This window comes from Uloborus diversus, chromosome 9 (genome assembly GCF_026930045.1).
Source record: "Uloborus diversus isolate 005 chromosome 9, Udiv.v.3.1, whole genome shotgun sequence".
Classification (NCBI taxonomy): Eukaryota; Metazoa; Arthropoda; class Arachnida; order Araneae; family Uloboridae; genus Uloborus; species Uloborus diversus.
The window spans coordinates 145319797-145344053 of NC_072739.1; the positions used below are offsets into that span (position 1 = coordinate 145319797).

Sequence of the window (24257 nt, forward strand, 5' to 3'; positions counted from 1 at the left end):
AAACCCAGAAAAAAATGTAAAATAAAGGTTTTTCAAAAATCTATAAAAAATACAAAAATTGCTCTCTCTTCAAAATTTTTTCATTCATCATATTTAAAATTAAATTTCCTACACAATAGTACAAAAAATATCCGTCTGGCGCGATTGGTTCGGGATCTGAGAGGTCAAAAGTACTAAAAAGTGCTAAAAATAACATAAAACATTAAATAACTTTTTTTCCAACTAAAATATCAAAAATCGAAGCCCGAGGTGCACATTTTCAGCAAAAACTGCACCTGTGTACCAAATTTCATCTTTCTAGGCCTTACCGTTTTCCCAGGATGCGCGCCACAAACACACACACACAAACATCTTGTTTTATTATATGTATAGATTATTTAGTAGAATATCTCAACATCCGCAAGAGCTTTTGAACATCTGCAAATAGATTTCAATGTTTTTTCTTCTTTTTTATGTGTAATTTTTGAGTAAGTTTTCATTGTTTAACCACACTTAGAGTCTTACTGTTTCTAGCTTTCTTTTCGTTTCAAAGCCATATTTTCGTAATCTAGCCTCCAGATGTCTCTTAATGTTCCCCTCCCCCCAAAAATCCCACCTGTACCTAAAAATTTTAGAACAGAGTGCAGGAAAATTCTTCTGTTGTATAGAAATTGAACTTGAAGAAAGGCGCAGGGAAAAACGATGAGAGAATTGCAAAAGAGGATTCAAAGAGGGTATCTGGGGAATGTCCTTCTCCAAAACACAAAATCCCAATTGAGCCTAAAATTGTTGGTTTCACAGACCAACCGAAAGCGACGCCTCAGGAACGCCGAAATTGGTCTCTTGAGGACTGGAAAAAGGTAGCTTGTTCCAATGGGGTGATTCAAAAAAACTTTTTTTCAACTAGAGTCCAGGACACTCCCTATTGGAAAATTTTTACAAAATTGAAGGAAAATAAAGTTCAATAATTTTCGGGTCCCTCCTGACTCCGCCCCCTCGCGATACGGGGTCTTGCGGCGGTACGTAGTTACGCCACTGAGTTATGTTGCTAGCCAACATTTAATGTTCTGGATGCCGTCGGACCACAATGACGGATCTACTCATTTTGTTGGCCCAATTTTTGTCATTTTGTTGGCTAACGTAAATATTTTTTTTCATGTTCAATTTTAAAACCCTCTTGGGGTTCCTTATTTTGTAGGGGCCCTCCCATTTGTGACGTTTGAGAAATGGTAAATCTGCCACTGTTAGCCCTTTAGCAGCTAAAACAAAAGGCCATAGTATCCATGACCTTTGAAAAATGAATAACAAAACCTTTTGGTAGAGCTGTTGTGTGTGCCCCGGATCCCACATTCATAAAAAATTTCCTGTTTTAAAGCAGTAAAAGATGAGATAGAGAGAAAAAAAGGAAGGAGCCCCCTTTTTTGTACTTCTTCCTTTCTTTCTTTCTTTTTTTTTTTGCCAAAAAGAACTTTTTTCTTACATACTTTGAACTTTAAGCTTTCTCCGGGGCCCCTCAACCTCGGAGCCCCTTGGAAACTGCCTACTTGACCTATTTAGTAATCCGGCCCTGGCCCCAGGTCCCGTATGTTGAACATATTAACTTCACAACTACTTTTTAGCCTACTTTCTCCTAAAAGAAAGAATGCTTAACAGTCTAGTAAACGGAGACCAAATAAGAGTAAAAAAAAAAAAAAAAAAAAAAGATGCAGTTTTGAAAATTGGTACACACACGTACAGAAAGGGCACCCGATTAACATATTAAAAGTCCCCGGTGGTAGGGGAGGAGCTCGCGCCGCCATCTTGGATTTTAGGGGCGTTTTTTCAGCTTTCGTTTTATTTATAAAAACTATTAACTTTCGAGCAAAAATGTCAGCGGTTAAGAGCCATTATTTTGAAATTCAGACAAAAAACGGAAATTTTGGCAGTGACCATTTTTGATTTTCCTAATTTTTTTATATCTCAAAAAGTAGGCCATAAGAAGTAAACATTCTGAAATTTTTAGCTTTCCAAAAATTTTTTTTCGCTCGTTAAAAATTCCCAAAGTTTGACGTTTTGCAGCGCTTTTTAGAAAAATTCTAAAAGTCGCATTTCAATGCGCTTTAGCTCTTTACAGAAACACCACCCCACGGTTATGTTTATATTTATTGGTTGTACTGTATCTAGTGATGACGACTTCATAGTTATTTTGGTTGGGGGTTGTTGCTTTCTTCAGATAAGGGGTCGCAAAGTAAGGATTTCATCCGTTTTCGCGCAAGTTGAACCTGCGTTATTTCCCCCAAAAAGCCACCCCCCGAAAAAAATGTAACATATACTGAAAGTTTATACTATGAAGAGAGTAAATGACACAAAATTTGTTTGAGGTTTAATTTTTTTTTAGGAGAAAAATGCCCTGATATTTTTCAAATTATCAAAAACTGTGCTTTTTTGATCACAATTAACTCAAAACAGCATCACTAGGAAAAAAAACCTTTTATATATTATGGTACCTGACTATGTGTAAAACATCATGAAAAAGAAAGCAGCATGGGATCTCTTCTTGTTTTCCAGAAAATAATTTTTTTTTGTAGCTCATTTTATGCGTTTTCTCGTACGTAAAACGTGTGTCCAGTATGCAGATAAGATCTTCTAAAACTTTAAGGATGTAGTAAGAATGTATGTATGTGTGTATAGAGAAAGAAAAAGACTAGTAATACTTTACTTTTCTGATTTTTACAAATTGATGTTATTTTAATTGCAGGTAATTCAGAAAACGATAAATCGATAGCATATATATATATATATATATATATATATATATATATATATATATATATATATATATATATATAGATTTATCGTATCAATCCCAAAATAATTCTTTCTTATTTATGTCCGTATCAATGGAAGAAATATCATGAACAATATCTGTTTCACTTTCCTCTAAATGCCTTTTTTCTATGTCATCTTCAAATACCTCTAAAAGGCTGTCGGTTCTTGATAAATCAGTATTATCCGCTTTTTTTTCCTTTGTACATCGGTTAAAAGCAGCTTCAATTTGACTTTTTGTCAGATATTCGTTCGGTTGGAATATTTTTATGTCTTCAATCATCTGTATTCTCATTGCATGTTCTTCAACAAAAGAGAAAACAAAGAAGAAAACATTTTGGAAATCTCATGTGAGGTGTGGGCTCTCCCAACTCGTAAAAGTACACAATTTTCATTGAAACAAATATAATTTCTTTATGAAAAGTTCCTTTATGGTAAAAAACCGGCAGAAAACAGACGTCCAACCAAGTAGAACATGCAATGAGAACAGAGATGATTGAAGACATAAAAATACCCCAACCGAACGAATATCTTACAAAAAGTCAAATTCAAACTGTTTTTAGCTGATATCCCAAGCAAGAAAAAGCGAATAATACTGATTTATCAAGAACTGACAGCCTTTTAGAGGTATTTGAAGATGACATAGAAAATAGACATTTAGAGGAAAGTGAAGCAGATATTGTTCGTGATATATATATATATATATATATATATATATATATATATATATATGAATGATATGGATTTATCGTTTTCTGAATTACCTGCAATTAAAATACCATCAATTTGTAAAAATCAGAAAAATAAAGTATTACTAGTCTTTTTCTTTCTCTATACACACATATATACATTCTTACTACATCCTTAAAGTTTTAGAAGATCTAATCTGCATACTGGACACATGTTTTACGTAAGAGAAAACGCATAAAATGAGCTACAAAAAAAATTATTTTCTGGAAAACAAGAAGAGATCCCATGCTGCTTTCTTTTTCATGATGTTTTACACATAGCCAGGTACCATAATATATAAAAGGTTTTTTTTCCTTGTGATGCTGTTTTGAGTTAATTGCGATCAAAAAAGCACAATTTTTGATAATTTGAAAAATATCAGGGTATTTTTCTCCTAAAAAAAATTAAACTTCAAACAAATTTTGTGCCATTTACTCTCTTCGTAGTATAAACTTTCAGTATATGTTACATTTTTTTCGGGGGGTGGCTTTTTGGGGGAAATAACGCAGGTTCAACTTGCGCGAAAACGGATAAAATCCATACTTTGCGACCCCTTATCTGAAGAAAGCAACAACCCCCAACCAAAATAACTATGAAGTCATCATCACTAGATACAGTACAACCAATAAATATAAACATAACCGTGGGGTGGTGTTTCTGTAAGGAGCTAAAGCGCACTGAAACGCGACTTTTAGAATTTTTCTAAAAAGCGCTGCAAAACGTCAAACTTTGGGAATTTTTAACGAGCGAAAAAAATTTTTTGGAAGGCTAAAAATTTCAGAATGTTCACTTCTCATGACCTACTTTGACATATAAAAAAATTATAAAAATCAAAAATGGTCACTGCCACACCTTGTCTGAACTTCAAAATAATGGCTCTTAAATTACAAACAAACGAGCTGATGTGTGCATCACATGACTTCCTTTTACTCCAATTTAATGTCATTTCCCCATTATTCGCTATTTTAATGTGATTCAATATTTATTCTCTAAATATCACCAACAATGGCCAAATTGAAACCAAAAAAAAAAAAAAACTCCGCCAAATTTGTCGCCAAGTTGGCGACAAAACTTGGCGACCAAAAGACTGGCGATATATCGCCAAGTGTCCGACAAATTATAACGCCACTTGAGTTTACATCGAAATTAACAATGATTTCCCCCCAAAAAGGTGCAAAAGACCCCCTTAGGAACATCCGAAAGCAACCAAAAGGGGAGGTGCACAACTAGACCCCACTACGAGTCTATGTACCAAATTTCAACTTTCTAGGACATACCATTTTTGAGTTATGCGAGATACATACGCACATACACACATACGCACATACATACAGACGTCACGAGAAAAGTCGTTGTAATTACCTCGGTGATGGTCAAAATGGATATTTCGCGTGTCTATACATTCTTAGGCACTTTTCCGCATGTGGTCGAATCGAAAAAAAAACTCAACATTCATTTGGGGTGAGCAAAATGGAAATTAAGGGCGATTTTTGAGTGAAAATTTTTTCGCGAATACAATACTTCCTTTTTTGTAAAAGGAAGTAAAAATCTTTGAAAAACTTTTTTTTTGTTGCTATAATAGGTACCGAGATTTCGTGAACTTTTGAAAAACTAAAAATCCCCCCCCCCCACCCCTTTTCTATTTTTGAAGACTCCGCAAAGATTGACTCGATATGATCCTTTCTTCTTTTTGATGTGAAGTAGTACGGGTCATTAGAGTGATTTGATTTTTTGAAGCTGGAATGCATGCGGCGGTAGAAGGGGGTGAGAAATGAAGAAAGACAAAGGGTTTTTTTTTCATTCTTATTTTTCCTTCCACCATATTTTTCATTTTTTAAAAATAATCTTTGTCTTTTTCTTAATGAACAGCCTTCCTAGATGCCCCAATGTTCATAATTAGCACATGTATTATACACTCATAAAAATAAGAAATGATTCTGGAAAGTAGTCTAGAAAAAAGAAAAAAATACGAACTTAAAAGGTCAAATTTTTTTTATTCATAATAAAAGTAAAAAATGGATTCCTGTACAGGGGTTAACAGTCCTGTACTGTAAAAAAGAAAAAAAGATTAACTCAAAATATCCAAAGTTTTTATTCATATTAAAAGTGAAAAATGGATTCCTGTACTGTTTTACTTTAGCTGAAGAAAAAGTATTTTGCTTAGTTTCATTAAAATATATCGCACCCCGGCAAAGAAAGTGGCGTAGCTCAAAAAGAAAAAAAAAAGTAGTTATTTAGAGATTTAGACCTAAAAAATTGCAATACGCGCAAAACAATGGGGTTGTTTCCTTCAGTCAAAAGTACTACTTTTAGTCAGTGAAATTGATAGAGTGAGTAAAAAAAATAACATGGACCCAAAAAATACTTTCATTTTCCCAGCAGTTCATTTTTAATTAATTTTTAAAAATGTCCGATTTTTCAAACAAGGCTTGGTCTTTATGACGTAACAAATGATGCAATTTATTGGCTCATTTTTCTACAGCGTTTCCACGTTATGATAATCAAGAAGCGAATTAAATATTGCGCTCTGCGCTTGCTATCAATCATATCGTTGCCAATACACGTGAGTAAAGATTCGAATTAAATATTTTGCTCTGAGAAAATGGCAACATTGAATGGCATTTCATCATTTGTGATGTCACACGACAGAAGCGTAAACAATGAAAGCGCACCGATTTAAGTATTTTTTTAAAAATACTAAACTTAAATGAATTATTTAAAAAGTGGTCAGATCCTATGTTTTTAAGCATGCTCTTTCAGAAAAAAATACTTTTAAAATTTTGGGAACGACCCCATTACAATGCGATGATTTTGATTAATTTTTTGTTGTTTAATTCATTATGCATACTTAAAGTTCGAAATTTTTTCTTCTACATAATGAAATTTCAATAACTTTTCATTATGGATAAAATCATTTTTGATCCATCACGCACCGGTTACGTAAGCTACCATTGTTCGAGTTTTGTGGCAAAAAAGAGCATTAAATTTAGACTTCAAATCAAGTACGTTTTCCCCAAATTTTACGTTTTGCCACTTTCCTTGCTGGGGTGCGATATTTTATACCGAGATTGAAAAACAGCATAATATTTTTGTTCATTCGATAAAATCAACCGGAAGACTTCTGCGAAAGTTGTTTTTTGACATTTTATGAGACATGAATTATATACTTGATGTATGGCTTCGATCGATATGGTATCGACCTAAATAAGTCCTTTCCTGAATTTGCTTGGTTTCCTGACTAGTTTTCTGTGGGATGGCAGGATTTGAGGCACGCAGTTATTCCCATAGCTTGGTAGCGGGCGTAAGGCAATATGTGCTGGCCGCATATTGTAGAAAGAATTAGCTGCTGTAGAATTATTCATGCCATATATAAAATATATGAGGAATCCTTAAAGAAAAAAATTAAACACACATTAAAAATTATTGTAACTGACTTGTTAAATAGCAAAGTTTTGTTAAAAATAAATGAAGAAATAACTGTGGATGTTTGTCTATCTAGCAATAAATATACAAGACTTGTTTTTCATTTTCTTTTACATGCATGTTCTGTGTTTCTGAAAGATATGTACGAATGGGTTAACCGTGATTTGATGACGTCAGCGGTTAGTGTCCATAGAATATTTTCACACACGATCGGCTGACCAGTAGCTTCATTAGAACGTGGTTGGTTAGTCACCGATAACTCTATTCGAACGTACCCTAGGTATGTTTACCCTAGGTATGTACACCCTAGGTAGAACATATTTTTATTATGAGTAGTGAAGCAATGAATTTTTCAAAAAAAAAAAAAAAAAAACAAGCACATTTTTATTTTAACTAAACATCTATCTTTGGTCAACTCAAACAGTATTTGAGATCATTGGGGACCCGCTGGTCCCATACAATAAAGGACTCAGACAAACTCAGACAGAATACTAGGACTTGCAGTCGATTACAGGGGTTTCCAAACTGGGTGCCGCTGCATTCTCAGGTGCCATAGAAAGAGTTGAGGGGTGCCGAAAAGTGTCCTTATTTTTATAGGCACATAATATGTAGAGGGCCGAAACATCGCCCATCGTAATTTGCTAATGACTAGAGGTGCGACTTAGATTATGAAGCCTGAAAAGTTGACTCACCAGCAATAGCAACCAACTGTAAAACTTTGAAGACAAGCATATCCACTTTGTGCTGTAAAAGTTTTTGAAATTTCTTGTGAAGCAAATTATAAAAATACTCTATTTATTTTAAAATACAGAGATTAGTACATGAAATACACCGCCAGCTCAGTCATTTCCAGCCGAGGACTGCAGTTTCGTGCATATTAGCACTCATCAGCCCGGCATAGGAGTGACTGAGCGGGAGGTGGAAAACCTTTTAAAGGAAGCCTAGAGTGCCAAACAAACTGGTAGCTAATACAGAATTAGCACTGACCAGACGAGGGACCGAAGCAATGGTTCGGTTCAACTCGAAGATTGAAGGCAAGGCATGGTATATTCAGTAAATTACCGGACCTATAGCCAGGGCTAAGGCAGAAATACATGAAATAACCGCCAGCTCAGTCATTTCCAGCCGAGGACTGCAGTTTCGTGCTTATTAGCACTCATCAGCCCGGCATAGGAAATTGACTGAGCCGGAAATGGAAAATCATCTCCGGCTCCGGTTTTCCATCTCCGGCTCAGTCAATTTCCTATGTCGGGCTGATGAGTGCTAATAAGCACGAAACTGCAATCCTCGGCTGGAAATGACTGAGTTGGCGGTGTATTTCATGTATTTTTGCTTTAGCCCTGGCTAACGGGCGGTAATTTACTGAATATACAGATAGTAGTAGTTAGAAGTATTGAATTGTTTCAATAACGCTATATGGAACTACGGGTAAAAAAGCTATTAGTTAAGTCGTATTGCGTTATTGTTTACAGTGAGAATCTAGTAGTATAGGTTACCATGCTTGCCTTGTTGGGTTGTACTTATATCACCCTTAAAAATGCTCTAATTGTCGCCCAGTAGACGATACACAGAACGAAGGGAGGTAAGAACTTCCACTGCAATCTCTTCAGCAACATCCCCAGGTCTGATCCTAGTAATATTAATGCTTCCATTACCCTCTATATTGAAATCCTGGGCAAGATTAACACCTGATGTTATCAGTTCTTAAAAATTACCCTCCAAGAAAAGAAAAAAGTAAAAGGCAGTTGCTCTTCTGACAAACCACTAGCGGATTAAATGAAATGAAACGAAGCACGATTTAGAAAAAATGTCTTCTCTTAATTCATTTCTGTACAGCTGATATTTATAATAAAAAATTCAAGAGGGGTCGGGGAGACAGAAGGTTATGATGTACTGTATTTCTACTTTTGGTTTAACAGAAATTGATTAGTAACTCGGCAATTCCTAGGATTAGTAACATTTAATAAAAATAATAATACGTATTCAATCATTTTACGATTTATTATTATATTTATGTTGAGCTGTTTCTCTGTAAGTTAGCTCTCCTCAGAGAATTGTTATTCTAACGCCTCAAATATCGATTAAAAAGCTAAAAATTACGATCTAAAGTTAACAATGATAATACATACCTACTAAAATCCATGAAGTGTACACTTTCCACACATGTATCATACAATGCACTAATAAAGTATTTGAAAGTAGAGTTGCTACACCAGGTCCCCAAGGCATGTTTGGCACCTTACTACAACATCCAGTTTTGTCATCTGAAGAAGTTCTACTCACTCTATTTTGTGGTAAGCACAACAAGAGCAGATGCACAATTGCAGAAAAGAAAATGCAAATCAAAACCACCACCATCACCGAAAATCTGTCGTTGGCACCAGCGAAGTTCAATGTTGTTGACATAATGACAGATAACGCCAAAAGAGCTCCTACGCAAGCCATGGCGCGTACGGATGATGAAGGAGTTGGTTCGGGCACATTTTCCAATTTTGTTGGGCCGTCCAAATTTTTCAAATTTGCAATTCTTGCCTGATCCTTGTATTGCTGAACGACAGAGTCGATATCCGTGTCAGAACTGTCGTCCGAAGGACCTTCAGCAATGCAAGTAGTAGACCTTTCCTCAAAGGTGTCCAAGTCTTGCAGTTTAGTGTATTGAGTCTCTTGCTTTTTTCTTTTGGAACGGTCTTGGGATATTCTTCGGTCTGAAGTATGGTTCATAGGTTCGTATTGCCACGAGCTGATATCTCGGTACCTTTGAAAAAACGTATTTATTAGTTCGCAGATACAAATGAGCGAAGGATATTTATTGTGCATAATTTTCCTTGAAATGAGTAATTTTCTAAAAAAAGAAATGCTTTTATATGCTTTTTACATAAAAAAAAACCAAACCCAATCTTTTATTAATTAATAATGTACATTATTATGAATTATGTAAATTATTTGCTAGCGAAATAATCTGAATTTCTTGATTTTATATTTTTACATATATGATTTGTAAACTGATTTTGCTTTCTTCGCAAATGTGATATGTTCAACGAAAATGCCAAGATAATCATAAAAAAAGCAGGAAATAGCTATTATTCATATCTTAGAACTAATGCATGATGCATGTTCTCGAATTTAAATGCATTATCATGAAAGTAGAGAACGTCTACTTGTATTTACATGAATGGACGAAAGTCAGTGAAACTTTTGATTACACTAATTGCATTGGTGCACTTATCGAATTTTTATCATATGGAATCATACTATGTATTAAAACAACGTATATTCTGTTCAAAATATTCATGGAGTTATGTTGATGTTAAGGCAAAAATTATGCTCTCTCTTTTAATAAATTTTGGTTCAGAAATCAAAATACTCGATGACGAAACGGAAAAAAAACACACACACACACATTTATAGTTGGGGCAAACCTAACCTCACAGCACAGTGAAGGCTATGCAGATCTTGATATCTCAACCGAACATGTAAATGGTTATATTTGCTCAATGACAGAATATTGCCAATGCATTGAAACTGCACATTCAACAGGAGGGAGGTGGATATAAGAAACGATCAATGTCACTGCCTTCTAAACTAGGAAAGTCAGCGAGCTGGCAAAGTGACGTCACTATAGTAGGCAATCTGATCGTGCAGAGCGATCGTGTTTTCGGACGAATTTAGTGCTCTCTTTCATTCATCACAAGGAGCTATTTCAATCTTTTTTCTTCACAAAATGGAGTAACAAAAATAATTTTCCAATAATACGTTCAAATATGTTGTAATGGTTTTTTTTCCATTGAAGATTTGAAAATGACTGAACAAATGTTCAATTGAAAATAATCATTTCTAAATTCGATCTTAGTCTTCTTTTTAGAGCAACAAAAATCTTTTAACTGACAGCTGGTAAATAATTAGTAATATGATTCTGGTAAATAAATTTTCAGCCTAAGATTGGTCTGTTATTTTAATCAGTGTTTTTCAATTAAGCACACAAAATTTTAAAATATTCGAGACAAACTTCATTTTAAACTTAATTATTAAATTGAACCCTACATCAGGAATTAATTTCTAACAAAAGTGCAGGAGCTGCACAGTCCAAAAAAAAATATTTTACATGTAAAATAGTCTGAATTTTGTTTAAATTATTAATATTCTCACAAAACTGAAAAGAAGTGCTGAAGCTCAGATCCCGTAAGCTCCCATGCAAATTACCCTGACCTACATGCAGTGGCGTGCACGGGGGGGGGGGATAAGAGGTGATAATGAGCTAAATGAATATTATTGTGATGTGTGAATAAAAATATGATATGATTAAGTGTTTGTATAATTAGAAGTAGTTCTTTATCAGCTATCATTTTCAAGATTATTGTTGCTTTAAAAATAAATGAAGATTGAATATTGAAATAGATGTTTTCAAATGAACATTCGTTTAATCACTTCCAAAACTTCAATTAAAAAAGAAAATTAAACCACTTATAGACCTACTGTATCAGAAAATTCTTATTGTTATTTTATTTTGAGAAGAAAAAAGGTTGAAAAAACTCTTTGTATTGAAATTTTCTTAAAATAAGCACTAAATTCGTTCGAAAATCACAATCGCTCTTCACGATTTGATCGCCTACTGTAGTGACATTATGTTTCCAGCGGGTAGGCTTTCCTAGTTTAGAAGGCAGTGGTTCATTTCGACTGGAGGGTGTGGAGCCTGCTCATTTCGACTGAGAGTATCTGACGTCGATTGTAACTAACCATGTCAACGTATTCGCGCTCATGATGAGCTTATGCATGTCAGAGTTTGAACGAAGGCTTGCTATCGGATTCAAAGAGTCTGGTAGGCCGAGTTGAACAACCGGTCGACACTATCAGCGATGTAACCATTAGACGTTAGTGTAACATGGACAGTAGGGTGGTTTAAAAAAACCTTTTTTTCAGCTAGAATCCAGGACACCCCCTATTTTTTTTTTAGACTTACTAATTGTATTATGCTGTAAAAGTTTTAAATTCTTAGTCAAATTTTAAGACGGTGCTCAATGACCCCTTAATTTAATATTAGCCGTAGCATAGAAAATACCATGAATTAGAAACATTTAATTTCCCCAGCTGTTTTTTTGTAAATAATTATTTTATTGCAATGTATATGCATATTACTAGTGTATATTGTAATACGTAGCATTGTTTTTTTCAGTTCAATGTATTTTTTAACCCTCTCCATAATAATGAAGTTTGGGGGAGGAGATGGAGCACCCTCTTTCAGTTGAAATGGGAAACTAAAGTTCTTCCAGTAGATTACTATCCACAAGTATAAAAATATTGAGGGGTGTCCTGTTATCTCGGAGAAACTTTTTTTTACATGTATTTTTGAACCTCCCTAATGGACAGGTATGCTATGAGATCATCATCAGGTCGACCTGCTGCTGCAACAGAATTGTAACACAGAACAATAATAAATTGTCAGGATAGTTGTCATAGCACCAGATTCATCGCGGTCGACCATGCAGTGCTTAATTCTACTCAAATGCGTTCTATATTATCAGGGCCTGTCCACCACAATTTTAGGGGCAACAAAATGGGGTACATTTCTTCCTTTTTTTTTGGAAACTACTTACTATCCTGAAAATACGCGGATCTTCTGGGGAGAGGGGCATTGAATTTTACCAGGATCTGGTCATCACTGGCTTGATTGGGCACTGATCTTAGATCCTCAATAGACGACTAGGAAAGCGAATTTACGTTCTCACCGACCGTTACATCAGTTGCCTCTCACACTTATTTCACTGCTTTGATCGACAACAGTGGTGCCTCAACTTGGAACTAGACCGAATAGAGTTAGTTTAGTCGTCCGTGCCAAGTTCCTTTTCGTACTATGTCCAATGACAATTTCAGGCGTTCAGGACAGCATGGATGTCCTGGTTTTATTATCCCACGCCAAACAGGTCCATAACAGGGCTTTGTGATATAAAATTGGAAATGCATCCTTCGATATGCTGACCATTTTTTGCTAGATATTACTGGCACAGTCGCAGCCCAGAGTAGACGAAATTCTGCGTTCGGGTGTATTGCTGTTCCTGTAGCGATACATTGGACTCATTCATCAACATCAGCACAGGCCGTTGATGCTCTGAATTGTCTTCACCAAAGTTGCCTAACTCTACCGCAGTAGGCTAGGTCGCTTGATTTTTCTCCAATAAAGCACATTTGAGAAGTCATGGGAAGATCGTTGTAAACCTATCAGAAAGCTGATGGTTTAACAAAGCCACTGCTTGAGTGAAAATTGGCTAGGAATTTCTCAGAATATCAAGGAGAAACTTTAACAGTTTATATCACGCCGGATGACCGTTTTCATCCGAGTCACAGGTGGGTCAATTTCCTTAGTGAATTCTTTATTGAAATTGTAATCATTTGTGTTTCTATGTTCTTAAAACCCACCATTTTTTTAACGGACCGTTCTATATTCTACGACGGGTTTCTTTATTAAGTGTGCATGTTGGGATCCAAAAAAGGAAAAAAAGAAAAAATTCCCCTCATCTTAGTTTTATCGCGTTCTTTGTGACATTTTAAATGTTAGTTTTAACATTCTAAAACAGAAAATATTTCCAGCCAAAATTGCCGTCGCCGTATGCATGGCAATAACTTACTATTACTTAAAAAAACAATTATTTACGGTAAAAACACAAAAGTGATACAACAAATGAGCATCACTATTATGATGGTAGTTCTTTTTACGGTGTACGTTCTGTGAGATTTCTGAAATTGGTTCAAAAACATCCGATCCAATGAATATCCCAAAGTGAGGAATATCCCCAAAATTTTAATGTTTGAGAATTGTACTCTTTCTATGTGATGTGGCAATAAAGTGTGAAACTGCCACATGTTAAGAAGTCACACTCAAAACTACAGCCCAAAGACTAAATTGACCAATATAAAAAAATATGTATTTTTGTTTGGCTTTTGTTCTGAACAAAATGTTAGTGTGTTTTATAGCTCTAACTATAATTCCTTATCTTGAAATTATTATCAAATATAGTTACATGTATGAATACAAAATAACAATGTTTGAAACATAACAGTAAAATAATACTTATTTCCTTAATTTAAAAAAAAATGTTCTACATACCTTCGTACCAGGACGAGGAAAGGTACTACACTGTTTACGAAAAGTTGGAAGACAACTGATTGTAGCAAGAGAATTTTGAAAGGCAAAAATAACGCTAACAGTCCAACACTGATAAATGAAATGAACTGGATGACCGGTGAAGTCACAGGTAAACAGCACGGCCTCCATTTCTTTGCCAGCCCTCGGAATAGCAAACCATCAGAAGCCATATCCTCAAATACAGCATACAAGGGAAACAAAGATTCAATGCCCAAAAGAATCAGGCAAATAGTTCGAATAATTTCTGTAGATAGTTGATGAGGCGTAGGTGAACACAGGAATGTGATGCTCAGCAGCAAGCACACGAAGTTTAGGTGAACAAGGGTTGAGGTTGTGTACGTTTTTCCTGAAGTTCGGATGGGCTGCCGCAAGATGTTTTGTGGGCCTGAGAAAAACAGCACGCTTAGTGAAGATAATAACAGAATCTGAAAGAAAACAATAATGCTCCTTTAAATAGGTAACTAAAAATAACATGTCATTGATTAAGAGCCATTGTCTGTAAGAATCAGGCAGTTTAAAGCATTTGTGATTGTTGACAATTTTAATTTTTTTTATTTTCACATATGTTGTTCCTTATCATAAATGTAATGTAAATCCGAAATTTGAGCTTTGTCTGAATCACCATTTTTGAGAAAACAATTTTTTTTGTTTAGGGGGCGTGGCACATTTTTGCCGGTTTTTCAAATTTGCAGATTTTAATGTGCTTGTTGCTTGAAGCGCCCTTATAATGACATGGATTTTTTAATTCCATATTACTATATGGTCTTGTTAGATACTGTTACAGCTGTCAAATCGGTGACACTACTAGGGCGACGCCCACAAACTCCGTTTAAAAATGACCGAAAATGAATTTTTTTCATTATTCAAGGCCGATTTTCTCAAAGCGCCTTCATGATGACACCAACATTTTTGGATCATTTTCTAGCCACATTTACATGCATCAAAAATATGTATCAAAATCGGTGTCACTATAAGGGCACCAGCAGATATTGGAACTTTTATTCAATAAATTTCACAAAAACACAAATATTTAGAATCTAATTACAACTGTCGCCCTCATAGCAGATATCTGATACTACATTAGGTTGATAACCAACATGTTTGTCTAACATTTGCACAAAAAAAATCGGTGTCACTCCTATTATTTTTGGAAATATAATCGTTCCAAGTTAGTACGTTATGGCGTTTTTTTTATGTTTATTTATTTAATATTTTCACACCCAGATTTTTTTTTGTACATATTTATTTTTAATTTAATACAAAGAAGTGTACCTTATAACATAAACAGCTTTGGGCAGCAAGAGAGTCTTTTTCTTGAGTAGAAAATGCCCGTTTTGATATAGGTACCAGGTGGATCTATTGTGCATAACATGTCTAGACTATTATACCAATACTCGTCTTGTTTTTTCCGGCCAAACAAATTTATTTATTCCAATTGTTCTTGACATGCATTTGACATAAACTTGCAAATGGTCAACTTCTACTCTTTTTCTGGGATACCATGTTTTCCCATGCTTTAGTGCTACAAAATTAGCAGTTTTCAATAAGAGATGACCGTCTTTCTGAAATTGATTTGACTTGATTCTTAATGTTTTCTTCGTTTTGGTCCACGTTATCCTCAAATTCAGTTTCAGATTCTGAATGTTTGCTTTCTTCAATATTCTCATTTGATGTATTGAGAATGCATTCGTTTTTTTGTTTCTTCCATCGAAAAAAAAGGATAGGATTTGTTTCATAGCACAATATTCTGAAGCAACGAACAGTTTTTTCCCCGTTACGAACTGCATTTCTCATCTAGTGTGCAACTTGACAGGGATGTTGTTTTTTCCCAGTATTTTCACCAATCGTAAATTGTTCTTATAAATACTCCTTCTGCTTTGAAGTGAACTTGAACTGAGCTCGTAAAGATAGGGACCATCCAATTTCATTAAATTGAACTTTTGGCAATGCAGGGGTATTTATTAGTTGAAAATTTGAAGCATTTATATAAGATGTTTGTAAGAGCTTCTCTCTATACATCTTTCGTATAAAATCCATTTGCAAGTTGAGGTCAAATGTATGTCAAGAACAATTGAAATAAATAAATTTGTTTGGCCGGAAAAAACAAGACGAGTCTTGGTATAATAGTCTAGACATGTTATGCACAATACATCTGCCTGTACCTATATCAAAACAGGCATTTTCTATTCAAGAAAAAGACGCTCTTACTGCCCAAAGCTGTTTATGTTAAAAGATACACAGTTTTGTATTAAATTAAAAATAAATATGTTCAAAAAAACTATCTGGGGGTGAAAAGATTAAATAAATAAATATAAAAAAACGCCATAACGTACTAACTTCGAACGATTATATTTCCAAAAATAATAGGAGTGACACCGATTTTTTTTGTGCAAATGTTAGACAAACATGTTGGTTATCAACCTAATTTAGTATCAGATCTCTGCTATGAGGGCGACAGTTGTAGTTAGATTTTAAATATTTGTGTTTTTGTGAAATTTATCGAATAAAAGTTCCAATATCTTCTGGCGCCCTTATAGTGACACCGATTTTGATACATATTTTTGATGTATGTAAGTGTGGCTAGAAAATGATCTAAAAATGTTGGTGTCATCATGAAGGCGCTTTGAGAAAATTGGCCTTGAATATAGAAAAAAATTCATTTTCGGTCATTTTTAAACGGAGTTCGTGGCCGTCGCCCTCGTAGTGACACCGATTTGACAGCTGTAATAGTATCTAAGAAGACCGTATAATAGTATAGAATTTAAAAATCCATGTCATTATAGGGGCGCTTAAAGCAGCAAGAACTTTAAAATCTGCAAATTTGAAAAACACGCAAAAATGTGCCACGCCCCCTAAATTAAAAAATTTAATTTCCCAAAAACGGTAAGGCAGACAAAGCTCATATTTTGCACAAACATTACATTCATGATAAGGAACAACATTTGCAAAAATAAAGAAAATTAAAAATGTCAACAATCACAACCTGCCTGATCCTTACAGACAATGGCTCTTAAACAAATAGGCGTGCAGTGCTGTAGTTGGAAAAAAATATTTGGAGGAACTCACCTTGGGGTTTGAGGGAGTTTTCTTTTTATGAAAAGAGAAGCTGGTTTGAAGCCTATTTACATTACATTTGCATTATTTTTGCAATAAAAATCCCGATTATTTCAAGGGACGGCGTCCAAACTGCAACCCAACTACAGCACTGGGCGTAAGTACAGGTAGTTATCAAAATAATGGAAACACTTGGAAAAAAATTTCGGAATCACTACTCTGCCGTAAATGTTCTGGTTATAAAGAAGTCCTGCTAACTATAATCACCCACACTGGTGAACCCAGATTGTGATTGAGTTTTGTGATCACTTTTGCTGCTGTTGTTCAGTTTTTAGACGCTACAATCCACTTCAACACCCGTCAGTTTCTTTTATTGAGCTTCTCTTTCCTTCCACTGTTTTGCTTTGCCAAGCTTGTCTTACCGCCATGTGTGTATGCTAGCATGACTTTAGATACTGTATCTCTAGAAACGCCAAAAATTTGAGACGTTTCAGTTACACTTGCTCCAACAATTTAGCTTCTTTAAAAAATTGAAAGGTCCAACATTTCACGCGCTTGAAAAAAATCCATGACTTCCAGAACTTCCGTTAAACTACCATATACTACCCGACCATATACATTGTTATTTATAAAAAAAATAGATATCTAGTTTTATTCTTTATTACTTACAAAGCGCATTCAAAAATGTCACTTTTATTTACAGGTGTTTCCATTATTTTGATAACTACCTGTACTTCAGTTAATAGAAATAATGTACTTCAGTTAATAGCTGTTTCTGATGGAGCTGAAATGAACTTTCTCGGAAGGGTTTACCAAATAAAACAATTTTATTCTATTAATAAAAAAACAGTTGCCAATGATTGCTTTCTGATATTTATGGAACTCGTTTACGAATGTGAGGGTGTTTCGCCTTTCCTCCAAGTGTGTAGTTGAACTTGGTTCTTTATTGATTTGCCAGATCGAGAGTTGATCAAATTCAGGAGCACGAATATCAAAATTATATAACATTTCTGACATGGCGATTTTGTCAGAGATCTTTTTCTTTCTTTCTTTTGGTGCATAATTGCACAGGTATATTTTGATGAGGACGACAATCTGTGTGCCTTGCCTCCCTTACGCATGATATATATTTTTATTACACATATAAACAACACATGAAAGAATTTACATCAAAGAAGGAAAAGTACAACCGGAGCGAAGGTGGGAGTCGAACTCAGTGTGCCAATGTCAAGCAGTCACTCAGACCGCTCGGCCACTGAGGCTCCGTGTCAGAGATCTATTCGTGTTGTATTTTTTTCGGACATCGTCTGGTTTCGGAACTGGGTTCCAACGTATAGGGCTTAATGGAAAATAAAACATTTCAACTTTTAATAAAATATGATGCATTGTTTAGAATACTGATCAGTAATTATGAATACTTTGTTACCTGATTTAAATCCCCAACATTCTTTAGGTTGAAATCAGCAAAAGGTACCCATGCTGGTTCCCGAGTCACAAATGCAAGGGAGCTGACTGCTGCCGCAAGGAAAAAAGTCAATGGTCCAAAAATTGCATGCCATGAACTTATTTCACTGAGGCCAGTAGAAGCGATGCTAAATACAGTAATTACTGGCAGTGATGTAGTTAATGCATCAGACCAATTCCCTTCGCTAAGGTAAGAATTTAAGGCGTGGCCAGATAAGGAATCAATCCGATCAGCAACGGCTTTGCAGGCGGCCGCCGTCAAAGATGCTTGCGAGAGTATCCAGGACCATCCAAAAAAGAATGCAAGAATTTCGCCAGATCGTTGATAACAACAACTATATACGGACCTTGCTTCAGATGAGAAATATTCCGACAAACATGAACCTGAAAGAAAATATAGAAATCGAGTTATTTTTTGACGAGACTAAATTTTTCATCTTTAATCAAATGCATTATACCAAACGAGAATTACTATTATAAGCACTTTTTTTTTTTCTGTGTGGTTTACAACGGCACTTTCCTAGGTATTCTAGAGATTTTGAAGTGAAGTTATAGTTTTGAAGCAGTACACGATAAGAAATCAGAGAAGATAAGCAGCCTAGTGGACCAGTGGCGGGTTTACAGATTTGGCGACCCGACGCAATGCATTTGTCCGAGCCCTCTTTGTATATCACTCTTAAACTCAAGAGTGTTTAAGGTACAGATGTTATTTAATAATACGTAGTTGTTTTCACAACTAATCTCCGTTTAGCTATGAACTATTAATTAATTACATTTATTATGAATGAATTAGTTACATTATTTAATGAAAGCATTGTAGAACTGTTAAGAGTCACTTTAATCTGCTATGTGCAAAATATTCATTATGGGGCGTCTAAAGTTTTCCAGTGCACAATATTATATTCTTGCCCACAGATGAACATAACTACGTAAAAAATTAACCTGAGCATTATCGGATGGATCCTTTGCAGCGTCCTTATGCCTCAAGGGCCCTCACAGTTGCAACATTTGCAAGGTGGTAAATTAGCCACTGTTGTGGACCGGTATCACCGCGAGTCTTATTAGCGAGAAGGGGAAAATTTCTTGTGGGCCTGGTCCAAATCTTTACGGCGGTTCTCTATGGGATTCTCTTACTGGTGATGGTCAAATGAGTAGTAAGTAAACATAACTATGCTTGAAATGAGCTGGCGTGAACTTGTAGATTGGTAAGTCCCCCCCCCCGCCACTACCACTTTTAATCTTTTTTTTTTAAATTTTTTTAGCTTTCAAAATATAAAAAAGTAAAATGAAAAAAAAAATGATTAGTAAACTTATTTAAATGTGGTAAATGTTCTTTAAAACAAGACGAAGTAAGGGTACAATCGATGAGCCAAATTTCAAAGAAATCCAAAAATGTGATGAAAAAACTTTGGATCACTTGACATGGAATGACCCAAATATAATACGCTCCGGAAGCAATTAAAAACATTTAAAAAACATTTTTTTTGTCGTTTGATAACATAAAAACCTTTTTTGTTTAATATTTTTTAAGCGCGGAACAAACTGCGTTAAAATGGCTGCTTGTGAGGTTGACAAACATGTATACTAACATCATAAAAATCAAAGACAGAGACGTAGATATGTGCTATCAAACAGTGTGTCCCGGGTAACAATGTGTCCCTCCTTACCCTACTTAACACACAAATACTTTACCTAAAATCCCGTCTGAAGATCGTATGAAAAATTATGACGTCTTTAACGTCAGACTTTCTTTGCGACATAATGGCTCTGTATGAAAACGAGCTGATGTGTGCCTCACATGACTTCCTTTTACTCCAATTTAACGTCATTTCCCCATTATTGGTAATTTTAATATGTGATTCAATAGTGTTTACTCTCTAAATATCACCAACAGTGGCCAAATTGAAACCAGATTTAAAAAAAAAAAAAAAAAAAAAACGCCAACTTTGTCGTCAAGTTGGTGAGAAAACTTGGCGACCAAAAGACTGGCTATAAATCGCCAAGTGTCCGCCTAATTGTAACACCAATTGAGTTTGCATCGAAATTAACAATGATTTCCCCCCAAAAAGAGGAAAAAGACCCCCTTAGAAGCACCCGAATGCAGCCAAAAGGGGAGGTGCACAAGTAGACCCCACTAGGAGTCTACGTACCAAATTTCACCTTTCTAGGACATACCGCTCTTGAGTTATATGATATACATACTCAAATCCGCACACAGACGTCACGAGAAAACTCGGGAATCGTCAAAATGGAAGTTTCGCGTGTCTATAATTTCTTAGGCACTTATCCACGTGTGGTCGAGTCGAAAACAAAACTCAACATTCATTCGGGGGTGAGCAAAATGGAAACTAAGGTCGATTCTTGAGTGCAATTTTTTTCGCTAATACAATACTTCCTTTTTTGTAAAAGGAAGCAAAAATATAAGTATCTAAGTGAAATACATCAATGATAAAATAAAAAGCTTTTCATAACTATAAAAACTAGAATAATTATTATAGCAAAAAGCGGTTTAAAATACTTTTCTTTTCAAGAAAACGTGCAACAGTTTCCTGGTTGTTAAAAAATAATACTTGTTTGTTTTGCGTTGAAACATGTGCAAAAAGGTTAAACATTGTTTTTCCTGTCGCATACCGGAAGGTTAATTATCGGATGGAAATGTCTGTTTCCTTCCTCATGGCTGTGAAGCGTCTAGATGAATAGCTTAGACTTGAGCACTTAGTTGCATTGATTTGCAGCTCAATGAAACTGCATTAAAGACACATTTTTTTTAAATTTAAGAACACCGAAGCGGACCTGACTTATAATGAACTGTTAATTGTTGATATCAATGATGAAATCTACAATTAGCGTTTAAATTTTTTACGCAATAATTACTGAATTTATTCACAAAATTCCAATCATCATCATTTGGGTCACTCTGTTTTTTTGAGCAATCACGATTGTTTATTGCTTTTACTTGACTGTTTTTCGCGTCCTATCATTTTATTTTCCCGCCAGCACCCTCCGCACCATCACCGTCGATCGGCTCCTCACGATGCTGCTCCTATAGCGAAAGCCGTCTCCAAGTTGCATCCATATCTACACCTACACACACACAAACACATACACACACGCACACATACATACACCTACACATACACACACATACATACAACTACCCACACATTCATGCATGCACACAGACACAAACACATATGCCTACACACACATACACATACCCCCCCCACACACACATTCATACACAGAACTACCCACACACTTATGCCATCACACAGACACAAACACACGTGCCTACACACACATACCCCTACACACAAACACACACACCCTCCACACATAAACACACATACCCCCACACACAAACACACACACCACCATACACACACTCGTGTTTGCGAAAAACATAATTTGAATCCAAGATGTCGAGATTCAAATTAATTTCTTGTTTTTTCAATATCTTTTTTCGAACTCGGTAACACATTCCGATTTTTTCTATTGTGATCATAGCCTCTTAATTAATTGCGTTAAAAGTTTTTTTTAGATATGATGTCATTAGTTTTAACATTAAAACAACTCAAAAAACATATTTCTACATTTTAATAGGTGAGGAATTTTGATTGTCCACCTACACAAATAAAAAAAAAAAAAACTTCGAAAAAGAAGGCATTCCAAAAAAAAAAAAAAAAACATTGCTGAAGTCAAATTTTCTAAAATCTTATTTTTTTCACCCTCTTTCACACCTTAAGAGCCATTGTCTGTAAGGATCAGGCAGGTTGTGATTATTGACATTTTTAATTTTCTTTATTTTCACATATGTTGTTCCTTATCATGAATGTAATGTGTGTGCAAAATATGAGCTTTGTCTGCCTTACCGTTTTTGGGAATTTAAAATTTTAAATTTAGGGGGCGTGGCACATTTTTGCGTGTTTTTCAAATTTGCAGATTTTAAAGTTCTTGCTGCTTTAAGCGCCCCTATAATGACATGGATTTTTAAATTCTATACTATTATACGGTCTTCTTAGATACTATTACAGCTGTCAAATCGGTGTCACTACGAGGGCGACGGCCACGAACTCCGTTTAAAAATGACCGAAAATGAATTTTTTTCTATATTCAAGGCCAATTTTCTCAAAGCGCCTTCATGATGACACCAACATTTTTAGATCATTTTCTAGCCACACTTGCATACATCAAAAATATGTAATAAAATTGCTGTCACTATAAGGGCGTCAGAAGATATTGGAACTTTTATGTGATGAATTTCACAAAAATGCAAATGTTTAAAATCTAACTGCTACTCTCGCCCTCATAGCAGAGATCTGAAACTAATTAAGTTTGATAAACAACATGTTCCTCTAACATATGAAATAAAAAAATCGGTGTCACTCCTATTACTTTCGGAAATATAATCATTCGAAATTAGTATGTTATGGAGTTATTTAAAAAAAGACTTTTCTAATTCGAATGGCTTTTTGCACGTTTTGTTTTAAACTTTAATATAAAATTACAGTAGTGACACCTAAAATAATGTTTCTAATGCTTTTTATATAAAAAAAAGCTTTATAAAAAGCATTAGAAACACAGTAAATCGATATATGTACATATGGACGTATTGTGTAGCATGCATTATGGCTAAAATAGTCGTACTAATATTCATATTTTTCCAACCATACTAATTTTTTATCTGTTATTTATATTAAAAAGGCAACTATTTATAACATAATGTCTTAAATAGTGATGAACATAATGTATTATGTAGCGAGCATTCAGAATCTGAAACATAATTTGAGGATGACGTAAACTAAAACAAAGGAAACATAAAGAATCAAATCACCCAGTTTCAGAAAGACTGTCATCTCTTATTGATATCTGGTAATTTTGTAGCACTAAAGCTTGGGAAAACATGGTATCCCGGAGAAAGAGTGGAAGTTGACCTTTTTTTAATCTGAATATATTTCCGAAAGTAATAGGAGTGACACCGATTTTTTTATTTCATATGTTAGAGGAACATGTTGTTTATCAAACTTAATTAGTTTCAGATCTCTGCTATGAGTGCGAGAGTAGTAGTTAGATTTTAAACATTTGCATTTTTGTGAAATTCATCACATAAAAGTTCCAATATCTTCTGGCGCCCTTATAGTGACACCAATTTTATTACATATTTTTGATGTATGCAAGTGTAGCTAGGAATTTATGTAGAAACGTTGGTGTCATCATGAAGGCGCTTTGAGAAAATTGGCATTGAATGTAGTTAAAAAATTTATTTTCGGTCATTTTTAAACGGAGTTTGTGGCCGTCGCCCTCGTAGTGACACCGATTTGACAGCTGTAATAGTATCTAAGAAGACCATATAATAGTATAGAATTTAAAAATCCATGTCATTATAGGGGCGCTTAAAGCAACAAGAACTTTAAAATCTGCAAATTTGAAAAACACGCAAAAATGTGCCACTCCCCCTAAATTTAAAAATTTAAATTCCCAAAAACGGTAAGGCAGACAAAGCTCATATTTTGCACACACATTACATTCATGATAAGGAACAACATATGTGAAAATAAAGAAAATTAAAAATGTCAACAATCACAACCTGCCTGATCCTTACAGACAATGACTCTTAATAAAATCATAAAAATTTCCTAAAAGCTTAGTATATTTTGTATTACAA

The 24257-nt window shown here is 34.9% G+C and overlaps 1 protein-coding gene across 1 annotated transcript in view; it reads right to left on the minus strand.

Moving 5' to 3' along the window:
• Positions 1 to 5501: 5501 nt before the first annotated feature.
• The window catches only part of LOC129229448 (cationic amino acid transporter 2-like), a 38276-nt gene continuing 19520 nt past the window's right edge, over positions 5502 to 24257 (minus strand). Inside the window, exons 2-5 of the mRNA XM_054863756.1 lie at positions 18555 to 18976; positions 14036 to 14499; positions 9066 to 9691; positions 5502 to 6901 (exon numbers count right to left, since the gene is read on the minus strand). Coding sequence (XP_054719731.1) covers positions 6714 to 6901; positions 9066 to 9691; positions 14036 to 14499; positions 18555 to 18976 — 1700 coding nt within the window. The 3' untranslated portion in view covers positions 5502 to 6713. The remainder of the gene's footprint in view (positions 6902 to 9065; positions 9692 to 14035; positions 14500 to 18554; positions 18977 to 24257) is intronic.